The 21,395-nt window shown below is 41.1% G+C and overlaps 1 protein-coding gene across 2 annotated transcripts; it reads right to left on the bottom strand.

Annotated features, from left to right (window-relative positions):
- Positions 1-2,385: 2,385 nt before the first annotated feature.
- Positions 2,386-16,146, bottom strand: cpm (carboxypeptidase M). 2 transcript variants are annotated; one of them, XM_069174332.1, is made up of 10 exons: positions 15,876-16,146; positions 14,909-15,088; positions 13,009-13,106; positions 9,799-9,971; positions 7,015-7,114; positions 6,734-6,839; positions 6,225-6,395; positions 5,597-5,749; positions 5,184-5,332; positions 2,386-4,588 (listed from the first exon to the last, which is right to left on the bottom strand). In XM_069174332.1, the coding sequence occupies exons 2-10, from the start codon at positions 15,072-15,074 to the stop codon at positions 4,319-4,321; spliced, it is 1,386 nt and encodes a 461-aa protein (XP_069030433.1). In that variant the 5' UTR covers positions 15,075-15,088; positions 15,876-16,146; the 3' UTR covers positions 2,386-4,318. The 2 variants fall into 2 exon arrangements, with proteins under 2 accessions (XP_069030433.1, XP_069030442.1); XM_069174341.1 differs by having other exon boundaries at positions 15,945-16,146.
- Positions 16,147-21,395: the final 5,249 nt, after the last annotated feature.

Here is a 21,395-nt window from a genome sequence, read left to right as displayed (position 1 = left end):
TGAGAATCGATTTAATTGGTGCGTTTCTGTCCAAATTCATCTGAAGAAGAATCAGAGAGGAGAGGTTTTTGTTTTTTTAAAGGAACAGAACAGCTGCGAACACACCTGAAGGCAGAGAGGGAACACTTAACGGGCCCAACCGGACCAGGACCAGGACCAAGGGCCCAATGGGTTGAGAGGGGGGCATCTGATATGCAAAATATCTGAGGAAGAGACACAAAACAACCAAAATAAGATGACAATTGTCCACAAAGACACTCAAAATGATCATGGAAACCTGACACCACCATAAGAGATGCAAAATGACCAAAATAAAACACTAAGACAGAAGAAAACCACCTAGAAGAGGCATAAAAGCAACAGAAAAAGACGCAGAACGATCTGAAGTCGACCAAAATTGACCAAAAAGACGCACAAAACCATCACAAAGATGCACAAAATGACCAGGAAAAGCCAAAACCATCATAAAGAGATGTCCGATGTCTAAAAAGAGACAAAAAAAAATGACCATGGAAATCTAATACCACCAAAAAGAAATGCAAAAACCAAAAGATCATGGAAAGTCAAAAACGACCATATTAAGATGCAAAATGACCGAAATGAAACGCAAAACTAAGAGACCAAAAAAACACCTCGAAGAGGCAGAAAATTACCACGATGACGCATGACATCATCACAGAGACAACATGAGAAGCAAGGCAATCACAAAGACCAATAGAGAAAATAAAAGGGTCATCAGGGCCTCTAACAGGTTTCAAAAATTGGATTTAAAGTCCTCCGAGGCTCATAAACTACTGCAACCAGGAGCTGCTGGTAGATAATTCGGCAATGACAGTGTTTCCATAATATAAACAAATAGTGGCTGTAAATGACTGAATCCATGGCAACAGTACACTTCCTGTTTGGGATTTTTCTGCACATCTGCTGTTTTTCTGCCAAATTGGTGTTCTTTTATCTCATCAATGATTTGATCAGCTTCTCTTTATCAATACAGAACACTTTCTCTGAGATGTAGAAGGAGAAATATGTCAAATGTATGTTGAATGAGTTGATGTTTAAAAGTGTAGTTTTTCATTTGGACCACTGAGAGGCAGTGTTGTCTCATATTTATCTTTACATACCGTCTTATCAACTGGAGTCAGGATTTACATGTTGAGCTTTCAAATTTAAACTCACGACTAAATATAAATAAAAGTTAAAGTAGAAAAAAAGAAGCTGAAATAGAAGTAAAAGTAGAATTTCTTACCAAACGCTTTAATTTACATTTTAAACATGATTTCCGCTTAGAGATCATGAAAAGAAATAAAGACCTCTCAGAACTCGGCTTTGAATTATCACATTTTTAAGTTTTCAACAGCATAAAAGTAAGTCAGTCATAAGTAATCTGTGCATGAATGGAAGGAATGCAAACAGGAACTGCTAATAGATAATTCGGCAACCTTTTAAGTGCTATAATGTGACACAATGAGCAAATACAGGCAAGAACGCTGCAAGGGCCTTTACGTTGTTTACCAGCGTTTGAGGGGGGGGGGGGGTGTGTTACACAAATCAAACTCACCTGCTCGTCACCTGCCCGGTTTGTTGACGACATCAGCGCTGAATAAAACATAGGAGGATTTATTCGTCCACTGTTTTGACATCATTCAATCTTTATGGTGGGAAAAAAAAAAAAAAAATCGTCTTAAAAGTGCAGTTTGTTTTGTTGATTCACCTCCGACCAACTCTGCAGCACTTTACTGCTCATCAGTCATCAATGGCGACCTCAGATGTATGGAAGCCCATGCAGGACAAAAAAATATATACAAAATTGGAGTATTATTTGAAAAATGATAGAAGCCCTTTCCTGGAATAAATGCACATTTAGACTACGTTAGTACACGTGTGACAAACAAAAAGCTGAAAATAGTATGGAAGCCTCTTCATGACAAAAGAAACAAAACAACTTGGAAGTCGCATATTGATTTTTTTTTTTATAATAAATTGGACCCTGATAAAATGTCATGTTCTACCTCCTATTTTGTAATTAAAAAAAATACTGTTGGTTTATCTTTTCTTTTTTAAACATCTCAAAGCTTTTGAATTTAGGATTTTTGATTTACTTCCTTTAGATTTGCTACAGTAAATACTGACTTGGCGTCTCACAATATTATATAGGTTTTTTTTTAACGAAATATCTCATAATCTTGTTTTAGAAAGATATTTTTTTTTTTTTTTTTTTTTTTTTTTTACATACTTGAGTTTTCATCAATTTCTGGGCTTCCGTGCAGATGTCAAATTAAAAGGGTTTCAACCAAAGCAGCCAAATCAGATTAAAGATGTAAAGATACAAAAGACCACAAACACAATTACCACATTACAATTTCTCTTTTTTTTTTTGTACTTTTAATGAGAGACTTTCCTTTGGAGAAGCAGACTTACGTAAGTGGACCCTCTGGGGTGTTTTACAGTTTGTTGAAACATGAAAAAGAAGAAAAAACTAATGAGGTCTGATGTTTTTTCGGGTGTGACTGAAGCCTGCGGTCACTACAACCATGGCACAGAGGATTTATTTCTTTTTAAACTTTATTTTGATATCAAACAGTACAAACAAGTAGAAAAGGCAATTTTTTTTTTTAAAAAAACAGAAGAGGATGAATCTGCAGAAGGCAACAAGAGAGAAAAAAAAAAAGGTCTGAGCTGCTCAGCGTGATGTTAAAATAAGACGTGTATTTAAATATAAAGGTCACCGGTTTACTTCACAGTTAAACTACCGTGTCGGACTCAATAAACAGAAACGATGACCGCCTGCATCATATTTCAAAACACAGTTATGAATGGCGTCATTTATCTGCGGCCTAAAAACGACCTTTTTTCTAAAGAAAACAGCATCCCGCCTTTGTAAATGCTAATTTTAAAGTGCTCCTTCTTCTCCTTCTTCTTCTCCTTCTTCTTCTCCTTCTTCTTCTCCTTCTTCTTCTTCTTCTCCTTCTTCTTCAACTTCTCACGTATAAAATTACAGTTACAACCACTCTTTAAAAAAAGAAGACCAGTCTAATCGCTGGAACATCTCAGCAGGGAAGACTTTTTGTTATCCAGAGACCAAATCCTCCGAGCTTTTCTTTTCCCCTCCCGTGACCTCCTTTTTAAATACAACAAAACTCCCAGCTGTCTTTTTAAAAGAAGAAAATCCAGAATTGAATCCTGTTGAGTGTCATAACGAGGGAAGTGTGTGTTTTTCCTGAGGTTTTCTTTTCCCTTTAAATCCTAAGTTTGGTTGTAGAGGTCTTTCACCAGCCTTTTTCTTTATAAACATTAAATACAACCTTCAATACTTTGTTTTTCTCACATATTCATCTTTCAGTAGTTCATTTGACTTCTTAGAATATGTTCTGTAAGGTGTGTAAGTCACACGAGCGTTTCAAACGTCTCCTTTTACCAAAATTGCTGAAATCTGTAAAAATAAATACAACTTTTTCAGGTTAATAATGACACAAATTGACACACAAAAAAAAAGGCCAACTTGATTTTTTTTTTTAAGGCAACAGAAAGTCCCAAAAAAGAGGAAGCTATCGTGACGTCTGTTAGCCTAGCGTTGCTAACGTGACAGATTAGTGCTGCCTTGTTTCTGGCCAGTTAGCATTTTAGCTTGCCAGTAAAAGTGGTTTGACATGTAGTTTTTAGACAACTCGTGTGAACTCGTCGCACAAAACAAATGTTTACATTTGTCCCGAGCCGTCAGACAGCTGACAATGTGACTGACAGGCACGTCAGCTGTCAGCCAGTTGTCCTTTTTATACAGGAAGATGTTTCGTAGGACAAACGGTGTCACAAACTTATGAACGGAAATACTCAAGATCTAAAAAAATAAATAAATCTAAAAATATCTTAAAACAGTTTTTATGCTGTGCAAAAAAAAAAGGAAAAGTTAGCGAATCAATAAAAATCAAAATATAAACAAAGTGCGATTGAAACAGACGAACATGAACGATGCAAATTAAATATCCAAAAAAGCTTCAGAAAAAAGGACGAAAACGTCTGAAGTGCAACAAAAATGAAGTTTTTTTTTCCATCATGTTTTCTAAATTATTTGCAACCGCAGCTTTTTCCGTTACGCCATCTTTTTTTGCCCTCTCTTCTTTTGCAACGATTTCACGGCACACAAGTGGAGGATCGGCGCCACCTGCTGTTGAACTCGACAAACCAACTCCACGATGTTTAACTGTCGTGGAAGAGGTCGGTCTTCGGTGGCGGCGAGCGTGAAACCCAAACTCCGGACTCCAAAACGTCCCGTCAGAAACGGAGTCGATTCCGTCGACCGGACGTCGCCACGGCAACCGCGTCATCCGATCAGGGATCGTAGCGTCGCCGCCAAGCCGACTCCGACGGCCAGCCCGCTCCACGTGGGCCCGGTCGCGGCTCCGCCCACTTCCTGCCCCGACGTGTGGTTACACGGGGAGACGCCGCTCGCCTCGGTGGCGTTCGCTGCGGCGCTGCCGGTCGTCGCGGCGACGCGTCGTAACAGGAAGTCATGCTTCATGGCGGAGTAGCGGTCGGGACCGTACGGGACGCTGAGAGTCTCCGTCAACGCTTCGTGACCCGGGTACGTCACCTGTCAATCAAACAGATCGGAGAAAAGAAAGTGAGTAAACGTTTGGAAAAAAAACTGCAGGAACTTAACGCAGGAACTTAACGCAGGAACTTAACGCAGGAACTTAACGCAGGAACTTAACGCAGGAACTTAACGCAGAAACTTAATGCAGGAACTTAATGCAGGAACTTAACGCAGGAACTTTATGCAGGAACTTAACGCAGGAACTTAATGCAGGAACTTAACGCAGGAACTTAACGCAGAAACTTAATGCAGGAACTTAACGCAGGAACTTAACGCAGGAACTTAACGCAGGAACTTAACGCAGGAACTTTATGCAGGAACTTAACGCAGGAACTTAATGCAGGAACTTAACGCAGAAACTTAACGCAGGAACTTTACGCAGGAACTTAATGCAGGAACTTAACGCAGGAACTTTATGCAGGAACTTAACGCAGAAACTTAACGCAGGAACTTTATGCAGGAACTTAACGCAGGAACTTAACGCAGGAACTTTATGCAGGAACTTAACGCAGGAACTTAACGCAGGAACTTTACGCAGAAACTTAACGGCCGTTTCAGCTGATTAGCAAGTTTTACGACAAGTTGTGTTTACGGTGAATTCGTATTTTCCCGGCAGCAGCAGTCGGTAGTATTCTCCGTATCGGTCGGTTCTGAACGGACACAGGTTCCTGCGACCTTTGACCTCCACCACGGCGTTCGGCACCGGCACTCCTGAGCCATTGAGCACACGACCTTTGACCCCTGATCACACACACACACACACACACACACACACACACACACACACACACACACACACACACACACACACACACACACACGCGCGCACGCGCACACACACACACACACACACACACACACACACACACACACACACACACAAACAGAAGGTGATTATCAAGTATTGACCCAAGTACAGTTTTACGTTAACAGCACAGGACATAGGACATGGACAGGTAGTAAAGAGACGGAGACAGACGGGTAAAGAGACAGACGGGTACCGACCCAGGTGGACCTGCTGGATGAAGGACAGCAGAGCTTTCTTGTTGTCCGTCCACAAGGCAGGAAGTTCTTTGACGGGAGGAAACTTGCAGCAGGAAACTTCCAGCGTCACCTCCAAACACTGAGCCCACACGTAGTTGTAGTCCTGCATCCCACCTGCACACACACACACACACACACACACACACACACACACACACACACACACACACACTGAAACTTTTATTTTTCTCATTAAATAATCGACTGATTACTTTCTTCAATCTATCAGTTTCGTTTTAATATAAAAAAAAAATTGTTTTTAATATTAGCAGAAATGTTGCAATAAAAATTGGATTAATCAGATGATTGTTTAATTTTTTTTTTTTAAATATAACATGTCAGAATATAATATCATATAATATCAATCCAGGATATTTACATGAACACAGAAGGAGTTTATTAATGTGCATGTAAACAATATGTATCTCAGATTAATGCACACAAACAACAGGATGGAGTCTCCAGTTCCCTCCGAGCCCGATTGGGTTGCAGTGATCAGGTTTCTCCTGAGGAGGCAGTCACGGGTCGTAATCCAACCTTTATCTTTATGCTAAGCTACGCTAACGGCCGTGTCTCTTGGTGTTCGGACCTGCCAGGGGATACCACCGGTAACCGTTGGTGACGCCCTCCGGGAACGGCCGGCTGTCCTCGCAGAGGTCGCCCCGCTGCATGGAGGCGTGGTTGTAGGAGTACACCTTGGCCAGGTGAACGAACACGTCGTCGTCGGGGGAGACGCTGGCCCCGCCCACCAGCTCGCTGCCTGCGGGAGCAGACAGGCGTTTAAAACCGTTTCGTGAACGTGAAAATCTGATCAAATGAATCCTTTTATCGCCTTTTATATGGATTATGATTGTTTACGGTGTTTTATTTTCTCTCCATGATGACTTCCTGCTGATTTTTCATCCCTCATTAAGGTTGTATTTTGTTTTACACTTTCATATAAAGAAAAGAAAATGTCCCAAAAACTATCCTTAAAAAAAAAAAAAGAAAAAGATTTTCCAAAACATGCTCATGGGATCGTTTCGTCTTTTCAATCTCGTTGTTGTTTAACTTTTCAACTTCCTGTTTGGAGGACGCCGTCCGTTTGAGAGCGTTCACCTCCGTTGCTGTTGTCGTACGGATAACTGGCCACCAGAGCTCCTCCGTGAAGGTTAGCGGAGAGGACGAAGCTCTCGGTCTCCAGCCAGCCAATCACAGCTCTCACCTGGAACACATGACGCAGCAACGCGGGTTCAAATATTTCCTTTTTTTCAGACCATCTACGACCTCATCTTTACACACGCAGTTGTGTATCGGTGTGACAACGCTGCCACCTTCAGGTCAAAGAGGGAAAAACACACACAGACAGACAGACACACACCGCAGGTCACATGACCAACCTCAGCTTCCCTCTTCTCCTCGGAGAGCTGCTGTTGCCGTCGGAGACCAGCGAAGGCGTCCGGGAAGTTCCTGTTCAGGTCGACGCCGTTGTAGTTGAACCTGACGGAGACGGAGAGTTCGTGACAAAGTTATTCATACACAAGTCGAAGTACATTTTCACAAATATTAGACTATGTTTTATATTATTATTATTATTAATTAATATTCAATGATGGCTTTTTTAGTATTTTGGACAAAGGAATCAACTTTTAAACTTTTAAACTCGCTGGTCCTTAAAAAACAGATTTCTTGTATTTAGTTTTTTACCTTTTAAATTTTTTTAAGACTGAATTATTTATTTGAATGTAGTTTATTGTGTGTGTGTGTGTGTGTGTGTGTGTGTGTGTGTGTGTGTGTGTGTGTGTGTGGGCAGCTGCTGGCACGGCTCCTTTGAGCAAGGCACGTGTTGAAAACAGCTTCCCACGACCCTCCGACAGTCTGCAGGAAGTGAGCGTATCTTTAGTTAAACAGCATGATTATGTATTCCTGTTTTCATCTGCCGTTATTGTTGGACATCTTTACAAACATTTAACTTTTTGCATTATTATAAATAAATGATTGTGTTTGCATCATCGCTTTTTAAAGCACTCTGATTTTATTTTGTAAACTGATGCAAAAAAAATAAAGTTTATCGTCACTATTTGTTTCATAAGTTTGTGTCAAGTCAAAGAGAAACACACAAACATCCCGCGTCGTACTGGGAGTCGTACGGTTTCAGATCAGAGAGCGGCTCGTCGACGTGGAGTTCGATCACATGACCCGATGACATCACGGGTCACCGAGCGACCGGGAGCTCAGAGCGGCTGCAGCTGTTGTGATCGCTGCTTTTATTTTGAAAATACTGATACAGCTCTTTTCTTTACGATGGTTTGAGATGTTAAGAGATTAGTTTTTGTCTCTTTTTCCACCTGAACACTGACACAAACCGGGAAATAAAAATTCAACTGTTGATGTGTGAGATAATTTTCTTCATTTTAAGCGTTTAAAAAAAAAAAAAAAGTGTTAAATTAAAATAAAATAAAGTCAAGTTCAAACATGATGTTTCTCATCTCGTTTCCTCAAGGTTTGGAAAGTGGTGATCTGAGGCAGACCACACACACACACACACACACACACACACACGCACACACACACACGCACGCACACACACACACACGCACACACACACACACACACACACACACACACACACACACACACACACACACACACACACACACACACTGTCTGTCACTGATTAGGAGGTGAGGCTCCATTATGTGATACAAAAGGCACACAAACACGCACGTAAACAGCAAACAGAAGAAGTCAAAACACACATAATTACACACTTAGAGTTTTAACTGTGACTGCAATCTGTGTGTGTGTGTGTGTGTGTGTGTGTGTGTGTGTGTGTGTGTGTGTGTGTGTGTGTGTGATGCAGATCTAATGTGCGTTTCTGGTTTCCTGCTAATCAAAGTGTTTTGGGCGTTGGAGCGTCACATAGTTTAGTCTTCATACAAAAAACAAGTGTGTGTGTGTGTGTGTGTGTGTGTGTGTGTGTGTGTGTGTGTGTGTGTGTGTGTGTGTGTGAGATCTCAAGTCTTTGAAGTCTTGTTTGAGTGTTCGTAAAACACACAAACACACTCAAAATGTCCCTTTACAAACTTTAAAGTGATGGAAATATCGACGTACTTTTACTCAAGTTAAACTTGGAGGTACTCGTACTCGGACTCGTACTCTTCTTTTCTACTTTTCTTCTTCTTCTACTTTACTACAATTACGACCATATGTACCACATATATATACCACATGTATGAAACATGTTTACCGCATTGCTACATATGATAAAATGGGAAAAAAATATGCGGGAAAGTTTTTCACGTGGAAATCACGTGTGAAAATGTTCCAAAAAATACATATTTCACAAGTGTATGTGCATTTTTTATGTGGTGGGAATACACTGTACAACAAAATATCAAACATTTCTATCAGCAGATTCATAAAAATAATCATTAATTACAGCCCTAAATCTAAGAGTTGAAAATTAGTATTATATTAATGTAATAAAGTCACAAGGGACTTTTACTCGTGAAACATTTTCAATAAGGGATTTTTACTTGTATGGAGTATTTTTTTACAGTGTAACGTTGGTGCTTTTATTGAAGTAAAGTTTTCAGTCTTTATTTAGATTTTTGCGGCACGGACAGTCGGTCAGAGAAGAGCTGGTGAACAACAGCGATGCGCACCTCCCTCAGGAGGAGGTCATACATATTGCATGAGGAGGCGACACATAAAAACCTGGTCTTTACCCAGGTCTTAAATCATCGCTCGTTTGTTCTCAGTTGCTCCTTCGTGCTTTTCAAAAGTCTCTTTTCAGGAGCAACGCGATCGTCCCGGCGGAGAATTTCTTTTCGCTACTTTTTTTTTTTGGTCTCCTCCTCCCGAGGATAAAATCTCTTCGCATAAAGCTCCACTGTGTTCACCGGCTCGGCTCTAAACGTGTCCGTCGGCCGTTTGTTTTTTTACGATCAAAACAACAGCCTGCTGCTCAACCAAACAATAAATATGATGTCAAACCAAAACTAGGCGCTAAAAGAGGCTAAAAAAAAACCGCACGAAAGAGTTGGTGATTCTCTGAAGGGAAAATGGCTGCAAGAAGGTTAATTTGATTTGAACATACAAAAAACGGACAGTGTGTGTGTGTGTGTGTGTGTGTGTGTGTGTGTGTGTGTGTGTGTGTGTGTGTGTGTGTGTGTGTTTACCTGCCCTGGCTGTACAGGCAGTTCCTGTCGGCTGCGTCGAAGCCGTCGGGGTTCATCGTCGGCAGGATGTGGATGCGGGTGCTGTTCAGTAACCGCAGCGACCACGTTTCGTTGTTACGGTAACCGCGCACCAGGTCGTCGATCAGCTGAAGCAGCAGCTCCCGGCCGAGAACCTGAACACACACACACACACACACACACACACACACTGAATGTGAGTTTAAACTGATAATAAAAAGTGCAGAATAAAAATAGATGTTTCCTGAATGGAGTCTGGTGCTTCAGAATGAACACAAACTAGATAATTAATAAACATCTTGTCGCTGCGGTTTTAATTTCACACTTTAATTCATGTGTGCTCCCTCCTGACGGAAACACGCGGGGGAGGAAGTGATGTCGAAATCCAGAGACGAGTCAGAGGTTGGGTTTTTTTTGTTTGTTTTTTTTACCCGGAGGCTGACGCCTTATTGGACGGTGGGGAGAGGATAAAAAAAACAAAAACTTTGTGAATGAATGAGAGTCTTAGGAGTGGGAAAGGGAGAAGGGTGGGAAAAAGGTGTGTGTACAAAGACGCTACACACACACACACACACACATGTCGGGGCTAGCTCTGCCTCCGGCCATCATCCATCGCTTGTCTTTCCTTTCTGCTGCTGTCACACCTTCTATACTTCCAGAATAAGTCTGGTGATATTCAATATTAATGTTATTGTGAGTCAAAATGCCAAAAGGACAATGAATTGATCCTACTTGAAAAGTATTGTGTGTGTGTGTGTGTGTGTGTGTGTGTGTGTGTGTGTGTGTGTGTGTGTGTGTGTGTGTGTGTTTTAACGCAGTGGATCTTCTTCATCCGGGCTGTTTTATCTTGTAACTCAAGACTTTTTTGTTTTTTTGTTTAGTAGTTTCATCCGGTGGTTTATTAGTCACGACACATTTATATCAGCAACTTTAAGTGTCGACGTCTTTAATGTAAAGAAACAGACATTTTGTTGTGTTGGCCGCCTCCTTTGATTGATGCGTCGTTGTCGGACGGGATTCAAACAGTCCAGTGGTGTTTATGTCAGCTGTGCATTAACTAATGTAGGCTAACGTTCAGGCCTCACTCGGATCGAAGGGGGTCACTTAAAGAAAACGTCCTCAGAAACTAAGACAGAAGACCCAGAAAAAAACAACTCGCCCTCACGTACACAAACACACGACTTCCTTTCTCTAAAACACACAAAGGTCATTTTTAGAAAACAGAACCGATCCCTCGTGCAGATGAAGTGCTGATGGTCGCGGCCTGTTTGTTGTCGTTAGACATTTTTAACTGATGATTCACCAGTTGGTCCGGCGTTGTTGTTCTTTTAAACCGGGTTTCTTATGGTCACATCTTTAAGAGACCCCCCTCACTGTCGTGAGCAAAACTTAACATGGGAAATAAATACAGTAAATTTACAAGAGTGCCGAAGCAAAAAAAAAAAAAAGATGTATTTTATTGGCACTTGTAACTTCATTATTTACATCATGATTTTCTACTGCGAATCTAACAATAGAATCGTGTGCAAACTTCACGTAGACGTAAAAAACTGCTCGAGATCAGTGCAGCGAGTTTTGAAGATATCACAAGTAATTATGAGTAATTCCATAAATTGTCATTTTGGCCCGAATTTAATTCCAATTCATTGCAAAGTTTTAGAGATAAACTCGCTCAAAGCAACAACATTTGAACTTAACTTAATAAGTCTGTCGGATGAATCCTCTGGGGAACATGAACATCTGAATAAAATTCTGTTTAATAGTAGTTAAGATATTTCAGACATTGCCATTAATTTTAGCACAAGAAATATGCTTATGTGGTTGATATCTATAAAAATCTTCTGTGTAACAGTACAAACGGGCCTCCAGTTAAATCTAAGCCTGTTGGAGATTTCACAGACCAGCTGGTTAATAAGTGAAAGAGGTGACTGGCCTCTGTTTGAATTTAAACCAGTTCTCAGAAAGTTTCCAGCTCCTGTACGACGTGTTGGATTTGACAGTAATTTGTGTGTGTTTGTTCAGAGAAAAGGTCTTTTCTGGAACCTTCCTCGGACCCGACACACTCCGATGACTCTGTTTGCTGACTCTGTGTGTGTGTGTGTGTGTGTGTGTGTGTGCGTGTGTGTGTGTGTGTGTGTGTGTGAGAGAGAGAGAGAGAGAGTGTGTGTGTCCAGGCGTGACTTGTCTATTTAAGGACATTGGCATTGGCTGTCATGCACATGCGGTGCGATCAGGCGTCCGCTGTCACCACGGCAACCAGATGCTCTCCAAGAGGTCGCCAAGAGTTTCCACTACTCTGATTTTAATTAACATTTATCCATGTTAAATTTGTCTTATTTAGATTTACTTTATATATCTGCAATTCATCACATCACGTCAAGCAAAAGCTTCCACGTATAGAGTTGATTTTTAACCGTACAGTTGTAATCTTTTACTGGTGTCAAACAAACCTTGAACTTGTGTCTACTTGTCTATTTATTGGGTTTGCAGCTGAGTTTTTGTCACAGATTTTTCCCACTATGATGACCTAACTCTGGCTGAATGTGCTGATGCAGCAGTTCAGAGCTCACAATCACAGAAAAGAAAAACGGAAAATCATGGAATCGCCAAACTAGAGAGGGTTTATCATCAGGGAACCATGAAGCTCTGCACCAAATTTCACGGCGGCCCATCGAACAGTTCTTGAAATATTTCAGTCTGGAGAGGTGGACCGACTGACCGAAAAACCAACTGACAGACGGCCGTTATGACTTAAGAAAATATACTTTTCACACTTTTCCTTCTTATTATAAAAAGAACAAAAACACTGTTGTTATACTGAGAAAATAAAAATGAATGTAGAAAAATTTGCCTCCGTTAAAGCTGAATCTGAGACGAACATTCGACCTAAAAACTCTTTTCTTTTTTGAAGTCCTTTCCTGTCACTTATCGTTCGTTCCTGTTGAATCCACAGATTCATTTTTTTTTTTTTTTTTGCGGCGTCGTCTAATGTTGAAAATGTTGACTCAGCTTTCTGTCCGTTTCCATCTGACAATAATTCAGGTCGCCACGCGGTCGGTCGGCGGCAGCACAAAGGAGCGTGTTGGAGTGTGTCGGCCTCTCAATGGCTTTTGTTGATCTCTTTAGTGCCGCTTCCTGTTAGCAGGCAGGGATCCCGTCGCCATTCATCTGCGTCCGTGTGTGTTCACTCACCTCGTTTCCATGCATGTTTGCCACATATTTGAATTCTGGGATGCCGGCGGTGTGACGACGAGGGCTGACGCCCAGCGCCAACACCCACAGCTGCTGACCTGCAACACACAGACAGGAAACAGATTCTTTTTTTTATGACAAAGGGGTTGATGGGAGTATTTGTACCAAAGATACATTCAGAAAATAAAACATAAAAGGCTTAAAGAACAGGATTTATTTACCCTGTGTAACCCTCTCACACTGTCCCGGGAGCAGCTGAGTAAACTCAACTGTATTTGACATGATGCAGTGCATCATGGGAGGTCCCCCCCCCTTATTTTGAATTTGATGGCATTTTGGAAACATGGGTTGCGTAAGCTTTACGAAAAAGGAAAAAGTTTTGAGCCAAATCCTAAAAGTGGAGTCTGAAACACGAAGACTCGACTTCCTGTTCGTCTTTTTTTGGAAACTCTGGGAACCAAAATTAAACCTGAACTCTGGGTTGAATGTGACTATTTGACAAAACCATGTGTTTAATGTGTCCCTGAGGATTCCTTCAACTCCTACTGCTGTCATTTTAACTGAAGGTTACAGTCTTGTTTTTAAAAACTCTGCTGTACATATTTAAACTATAAATACTGTTTCTGGTCTCAGATGGTTTTTTTTGCTGCTTTCTTGTCGAAATTTCTGCAGATTGTAGATTTAGTTTAATCCACAAATCAGTTTCTTCCGAGATCAGGTCGCATAAAACAGAACGAAGATGCTTCTTTATTAACTTCAGATTGTTAACTCTGCAGTTCCTCTTTTTTTTTTGCTCCCTGAGGCGTCTTTCAGCTCATTGTTTTGGTTTCTGAGACCTTGTTAAAGTTTTGATTCTGTTTTTAGTGAAAAAAAAACAACCTCCAGTTTAATATTTTTTTTTCAGTGGGGAAATGTTTCCACGTCAACACGGCCGCTGGAACTGTTTTGAATGAATGAAGCTCTGCACGCCTCAGCAAGTCTGCAATGCACACACACACACACACACACACACACACACACACACACACACACACACACACACACACACACAGGTTGGACGCAGGCCAGGTGGTGGCCCAGATTAGCTCAGATTAGTTGTCTGTGTGTGTGTGTTCTTGGCCAGATTAGGCCGTCCCAGATTAAATCAACCACAGTTCACCGTCCCGTCACACGATCACACCAACGGACACCGAGCCTGTCAGTCCGTCAGTCACCGTCCGGGTTGCCACGGTGACGGACACCTGACACTTCATCCCCTGTGTGTGTGTGTGTGTGTGTGTGTGTGTGTGTGTGTGTGTGTGTGTGTGTGTGTGTGTGTGTGTGTGTGTGTCTGTCACTCCATGTAAAATTCAAATTTCCACGCTTCACATGCAGGACGAAAACAAACTGAGATGAAAAACGTTTGAAGAACCACAATCTGCACGTAGATCTAGATTTATCTAGATATGCAGCTATTTCAGAAAGTGTGCAGACATCTTCACGTTTTGCAAACTTTTTTCTGTTGTAAATCTACATTTAATGAGAATAAATGACCATTTTCTTTTGCAAAAAGTGTGCAAAAATCTGTGAATCTCAGATAAATACAGATAAAGAGGATATACAGACGTAGATACGTATCTAAATAAATATAGATGTAAACTGCAACTACAAAATCAAGATCTCTAGAATATTCCTCCTTAATATTGAGACGTGGGTCTGAAACCACACGCAGAGGTGCGAGGACACAAACCTCCATGACAAATACAGATATTACAAATATTAGCGGCAAAATTATTAGAGCACAAAATTATTTGTATTAAAGATACGGCTTCGAAAAAAGTGTGATAAAAATGAATGTCTGCTCATTCTCATCTCCACAGACGGGGAAACAGGAAACAGGAAACAGGAAGTGCGTCGTTACCCTTGACGGACTGGCCGATGCTGTACAGGTGTGTGATGTCGGGCTCGGAGACGCTGACCCGGAGGAGGTACTGCTCGATCTCGTTGTTGTTGTGGTACCGAAACTCCAGCGTCCAGGCGAGGCTGAGGAAGAGGACGGGGAGGAGGAAGACGAGGAGCGATGACATCACTGCAGAGGGACCTGACGGAGGAAAAAAGTGGAAAAACAAAACGGGTCTAAAATGCGATGCTGAATTTTCTTCAGGCAAATACTGATTTAAAAAAAAAGTATAAACAGCTGATTAAAATGCCATTTTGATGAATCTTCTCTTTAATTTGAAAATAATTTAATAAACGTCTCTTATCTGTCATTAACTTCAGAATATATACTACAGGAGTGACGTGATCAGTTTGTGCTCTTGTGTTTAATTATGTAGTTTTAATAGTAAAACTAAAATGTGTCTGCAGATAAATAAGAATATATATGAAGAGTAAAGTTTTCAGCAGTTTTAATAATGAATATTTCCTCAAGTTTAATTGCAGCAACTGACTGAAATAAAAACTGTCTGTATTTTCTGTGTAATTAGTAACAAATGGCAAGAAAACATTCAAGAAAATATTAGAAAGTCGAAATAAATAGATTCTGTAAATATTAAATCACTTTTTTCCCCCTAAATTCATATTCACTTATAAACGAACCAAACAGACATAAACAATTAGTTCATTTACAGAAATTGAAAACCACAAAGAATTTAGTAACATAAATATAAATATTTAAAAACATATTACAGACATATCTGACGTTGTAAAAAGAAACAGTACACCACATGAATACTCGATATAATTAAAGAAATATTGATGCTGAAGGAAATGTAAGATTACTGGTTCTCACAGTTAAACATTTTATAGATAAAATACTTCTGACAACCACAAACACTTAAATTAAAGTTAGGACTCTTATCAATCAGAAATAATGACGTAGCACTCACAGGACACTTCAGGAATGTTCCTCTTATCGATCGATCATCAGCCGATCAAACGGCTCTCGGAGGTCTCACCTGTCCGCCCCGTCGGTCCGGTTCACCGGTTCACCGGTTCCGTGTGTCGCCGCCGGTCCGAACAACACCGGCAACAAAACACCGGCAGTTTTTTTTTAACGAGGAGTCGGTGTCTGTCTGCGGGCTCCTCTGAATGAACGTTACTTCTTCACCGCCGACCTCCCTCCGTCTCTCCGGGAGGGGCGGAGCTTAGACAAGTACGCGCGTGCGTGCGTGCGTGTGTGGATTCAACAGGTTTTATGAATGAAACAGCTGTGATTCAGGAAAACACTCAACAACTCAGCTTCTTCTTCTTCTTTTTACCTCATTCACATTCAGGGTCGATGAAAGTGACAAAAAGCAGAAAACAAATGTCGCCTGTTTTGATCTAATTGGCTGAAACTGAGTGGAAGTTTCCATCTAAAATTTAAAAATAAATAAAATAAAAAAAGGTCGACTTTATTTGTTCATTTGCTCAGTTGTGGATGTTTTTGAGAGCTCGTAGTCGACTGCAGTGAATAAATTCACACGCTGTAAATGGAAAGTAAAAAATAGAGCTGCGCTATTTATGTTAGCTAAATGCTAACATGGTAAAAGTGTGACGGTTTGCTATTTTCAACCATCTTAGTTTAGTTGTTTGTGTTCTTTGAGGAAGTAGTCGAGGTCAGAAAGGATTTCAGGAGACATGTGGGGTTTGTTGTGCTGGCTGATGCTGCAGGGTTCAATAAAGAGGTCATAGGTCATCGAGTAGGTTGTAGAAATTCTTGAGAGAAGTGTTGGTTCTTTCTTTTCTTATTTTTTTTTTAAGTAGGTTGCAGATGTCCTTTAAAACATGCAGAAACTTCAGGGAAAGAGTTTAGTTGTTGAAGTGGTTGTAGACATCTTTGAAGGGATCCTTGAAGAAAGTTTTAAGTCTTTGAATGAATGTGTTGGAAGGTCCTGATAGAGGTCGCAGGAGTCCTTGAGGAGATCTCAGAGGTCCAAGAAGAGGTTGTAAAAACGTAGGATTTGCAAATACCGACTGGAAAAGGAAAATCAAAAAATGTTTGAATTCATAATCATGGGTTTCACCTTGATTTTAATATGAAAAGTCATGTTTTATTTATTTTGTATTGGTGTTTATAGTTGAAACCAGTTAACACTTTGCATGGAATTTGATAAATAAATAGTAGTATGGCGCCCCCTGCTGTTAATACAGAAAAAGACAAGTGTGACAGTCCTGGAATTTATCCTTAAATCCCCCATTTATCTTTTGCAAACTGTCATTATCCTGAACATAAACCGAACCGGTCTTGACATGACCTTGACAACCTAAACACACACATCTATAATTTTATGGGTTTGAAACCTCCACGTTTTCAGACCACGGACATCCTGTTGGTCACCCAGTGGGGACGACACAAGGAGATGTTGCATTCCCACTTCAGAAAGACTAAAAACAGCGATAAAGAGTCTGTGATGGAAGGAGGAGGTCTCACTCTGGCAGAAGTTCCACCCACAAAGTCAACCAGCCTAAAGGACACGGGAGGCTTCAGTGATGTTGGGTTGGTTGTGTGGTACTTTGGCGCCATCTGCTGGCCGCGGCTGAAAACTACAACAGGGCACATGACATTACAACATGACTGATAATGAAGAAAAAAGTGTATTTACAGCTACAAACTTAGCACATAAACCTAATTAGCAGTAGCACTAGTAATATTTGATTACTCATAGTAATTAGGTAGCGGTCCTTGAAGAGGTTCTGGGGGTCTTTGAGTAAAAATTATGCGTAACTAAAAGAGTCTCCGGTCCCTGGAGAGGATCTAATTGGGATTATGGAGGTCTTTCAGGAGGCTCTGGAGGGTCCGAAAATACATTTCAGTCCTTTAGGAGGTTGTAGGAATCCTTGAAAAAAGGTGTACCGGTTGCCGAGGTTTTAGTAGTTGTTGTCCTGGGAAGTTTTATTGAACATTGGGTGGTTGTAGAGATTCTTGAGGTGATTCGGTGTCATTAAAGGGGTTTTGTGAATCCTTTAGAAGATTGCAGAGATCCATAAGAGGGCCATAGGGGTGTTTGTGAAGGTTGTAATGATCCCTGAAGGGGTTGTAAGAGTCCCTAAAGAGGCTGTAGACATGCTTAAGGTGTTTGTTTGTGTCATTACAGTGGTTGCAGGGGGCCCTGAGGTGGCCGTAACAGTCCTTGAAGAAGTTTTAAGTGTTGTTGAAGAGGTTACGGGATTCCTTGGGGAAACTTCTTGAGGGGTCTTGAGGGGTCGTAGGAGTCTTTGGGGACGTTGTATGGACCTCTAAAAAAAATGTGTTGGGGAGTTTATAATGTTTGCTACACACATTATAATATTGTAGTCATTGGGGATATGAAAACAGGCGGACCCTGAGGGGACGGGGACCCTGAGAGGACGGGGACCCTGAGAGGACGTCGGACCCTGAGAGGACGTCGGACCCTGAGAGGACGGGGACCCTGAGAGGACGATGGACCCTGAGAGGACGGCAGCGCTACCTGAGGATGTCAGGACGATCCAGCTCTAAAGAAGTTGTACTGGTTCTTGGTAAACCAACTGTAAAACATTGTAAAAAAAAACATACAAGCTGTTAAAATTCTCATCTGTCAGATGTTGTAATTGATATTTTCAGATGTAGTTTGTCAGCTTACTGCTCACATTAAAGAGAACCGACAGCAGCGAAAAGGGTTTTTAATCCTCTGACCACGTTGAGGTAATAATGTCGGAGTAATTGAGGCTCGAGGGTGGTGGGGGTGGGGTGGTGGTGGGGTGGGGGTGGGGGGGGGATGATCGACAGCTCATTTAAACAGACACGGTCAAAAAAGACGAGAGGCTCGGCTCCAGAAACAGGAAGTTAATGAAGTCGGAGGGATGAGCGAAAGGTACAACGTTGCCGAAACGCTCATCCGTCTCTCCGTAATTGAAACCTCATTTAGTGAAACGTTGACTCAACGTTTTCTCTCCAAAGACAACAAGAAAGAAAAGAGCTTCGATTTATCTGGAAACAAAGAAAGGAAGTCTCTTTAGACGAGTGGAAGATACGGAGATTATCTGTCTCTGTTGGAGGGTCCGTGAAAAATTTAAACAACTATCTACATTAAATGTTGAACCAACATTCGAGGTTCCCAGAGGATGAATACTGCTGACTTAGCCGGTCCTCAGACTTTTCCCTCTAATGCCACCGTGAGGTTGACTTTTTAAATATCTTACCAACCTTTGAATGGACGATCATGGAAATTGGTGCAGACATCGATGGTGCCCAGAGGATGAACCCTTCGTGACTTTGAGGATTCTCCAACTTTTCCTCTCAGGGCCACCATCCGGTCAGTGTTTTCACTCATCCCACAATAAAGTATATTAACATCTATTAGATCGATTGGTTTGCGCAGATATTCATGGTTCCCAGAAAAATGACTTTTTGCCGCCACAACGCTGATATTTTCTGATTTAAGACATCTTTTGGTTGGTTTGGCAGATTCATTTTTTATAATTTTACTGATCTTTTTGGTCGCTTTTGTAATAATACTTCAGATCAGTTTAAAAATATTCATGTGCAAAGAATTGAAGCAGGAATTTGATGAACGGACACACGAAAAAAAATGAAACTAGCTCAATAAACAAAAGGAGCAGGATGTGAAGTGGTTGTGTTGGTTTCCTGGATGGTGGACCGTTTCTCCACATCAAACTCTTCTCCCTCATTTTTTCATGTTTTGCCAACGTCTGGCAAATACACCCCGTCCGAAACAAAAAGCTGCTTTAACCGAGCGTCTCTGGAGTTGACGGAGTGAAATGAGCCTCTCTGGCGTTGCTGAGTCATGTTTCTGTCGTGCGGACAGATATTTGATTGTTTTGCGAAGCGGGAAAACGTCGAGCGGAGAGAAGACAGAGAGAAAGAAAGTTAATCTGTCTGAGATAAGACTCTCTGAGTCCTCCAGCTTTGGAGGAAATCTCAAATCCAGACCATCATATTTCCATAATCTGCCTCATATCTTAACCAACCAGCGCTGACAAACTCATCTCCCATTCCCATCATGCACCTGGCCTCTGACTCATTACCATAATCCATCCAGTTTGTGCAGACTTCTAGCTGGAGTTCAGTAAAGGATGCATGGCGCCGACTATGTTGCACTGATACTTGATATTTTATCGTTTTTGTTTTTCTTGAATTCAAGCAAAAAAGTTTTGGAAAACTGTTTGTTTGAAAAGTGGGACATGACATGAACATAAAGAGACAAACAAAACACCAAAATGATCCAAAACAAAAGATAAAAAACAGCTAAATTCAGACACAAAATGGCCGGTGTGAGTGAATCTCAACTGTTCTTTATGTGAAACAACCTGACGAGCTCCTAAAAAAAAGAAAGAGAGGTTATTTTAGACGACAGTAAAAATATCAGGAGGTTAAAAAAAAACAAGAGAAATGTCCCAATAACAGCGGATTGATATAAACTATTTATTAACTGCTTTTAAATGTTTTGCACCTTTATTCCTTTAGTCGTTTACGCAGCGTCAGAAGCAACTCGGGGTTCAGCGTTTTTGCCGGAGAGGATGTCGGGGTGGACGGACGGGTCGATCAAACATCCCGGGTGGAACGCCGCCGCTGTAACAGCTCTTATTCACACATGTTCACACCTCCTGCTGCCGCCGGCGACACGTACAGCCTCAACCCGGCAGTGAGTTAACCACACGAGCTACTTCCACAGATCCGTCACTGAAGACGGCTCGACAGCCCTCCGTATCGTCAGCGGAGCTTCTTTTTTTTTTTTTCAACCGCAGCTCTTCGCATTAAAGTTGCACGAAGCCGAAGTCTGTTTAAGCAGATTTACACGCCATCTTTTCCTGCGAGCTGTCGGGAGAGCTTTCGGTCTGTCTTCCCACCGCTATGATCTTTTTTAATTTTAATGCACTCGATGCTGTTTGACCCGACCGATAGCAAAAAACTAAATCCAGCTTCTTTTTTTGGACATTAATAAATCTTTATCCATCATCCATTTCTTCCAGCAAGAAGCTTTCAGATGGCTTTTTGTCAATTTTACAATTCAGTCATAAATATACAAAACCCACTTTGTCCCTCCTGGGATCCCGTAGAAGCGTGGCAGTGCATGAAATAAAAAAACAAAAAAAAGAATGATTCTTAGTTTCAGGAGATTTGACACGAATGAGAGAATAATTATTAATATATTCTATTTCTGCCAATAGATCCCCCTTTTATCCCGACACACTGAATCTTTAATTGAAGCATTAATTGGGTAACTAATCAATAACATTGGTTTTTTTCAGTCACGCTTTTGTTGGCTTCAGCATTTGAAATTTTCTGCCACTCTGTTGCTTATTCACATTCATAAAAAGCAGATCAGCCGCTGTTAATTTATGCAGTTTGATTCTCTTCATTGTGTCCCGTGTTTAAAAAAAAATATTTCTTTGATTTATTTTTAACTGAGACTTCCAGATTTCCATGAAAACTAAATGTTTTA

The sequence above is a fragment of the Embiotoca jacksoni genome, unplaced genomic scaffold (genome assembly GCF_022577435.1).
Source record: "Embiotoca jacksoni isolate LCO1_2020_lvr unplaced genomic scaffold, fEmbJac1.0.p SCAF_102, whole genome shotgun sequence".
NCBI classification, from domain to species: Eukaryota; Metazoa; Chordata; class Actinopteri; family Embiotocidae; genus Embiotoca; species Embiotoca jacksoni.
The sequence above is the reverse complement of the archived record's forward strand: the minus strand, read 5'-3'. Positions and strand labels throughout refer to the sequence as shown.

What these genes read in the sequence shown, in the direction of transcription:
- cpm (XM_069174332.1), bottom strand. Translation starts at nt 15,074, where the DNA reads ATGTCATCGCTCCTCGTCTTCCTCCTCCCCGTCCTCTTCCTCAGCCTC. An exon ending in CAAACATGCATGGAAACGAG is followed by an intron (nt 9,972 to 13,008) that starts GTGAGTGAACAC and finishes GTGTGTGTTCAG; the next exon opens with GTTCTCGGCCGGGAGCTGCT. An exon ending in CGGGAAAATACGAATTCACC is followed by an intron (nt 4,589 to 5,183) that starts GTAAACACAACT and finishes TTTGATTGACAG; the next exon opens with GTGACGTACCCGGGTCACGA.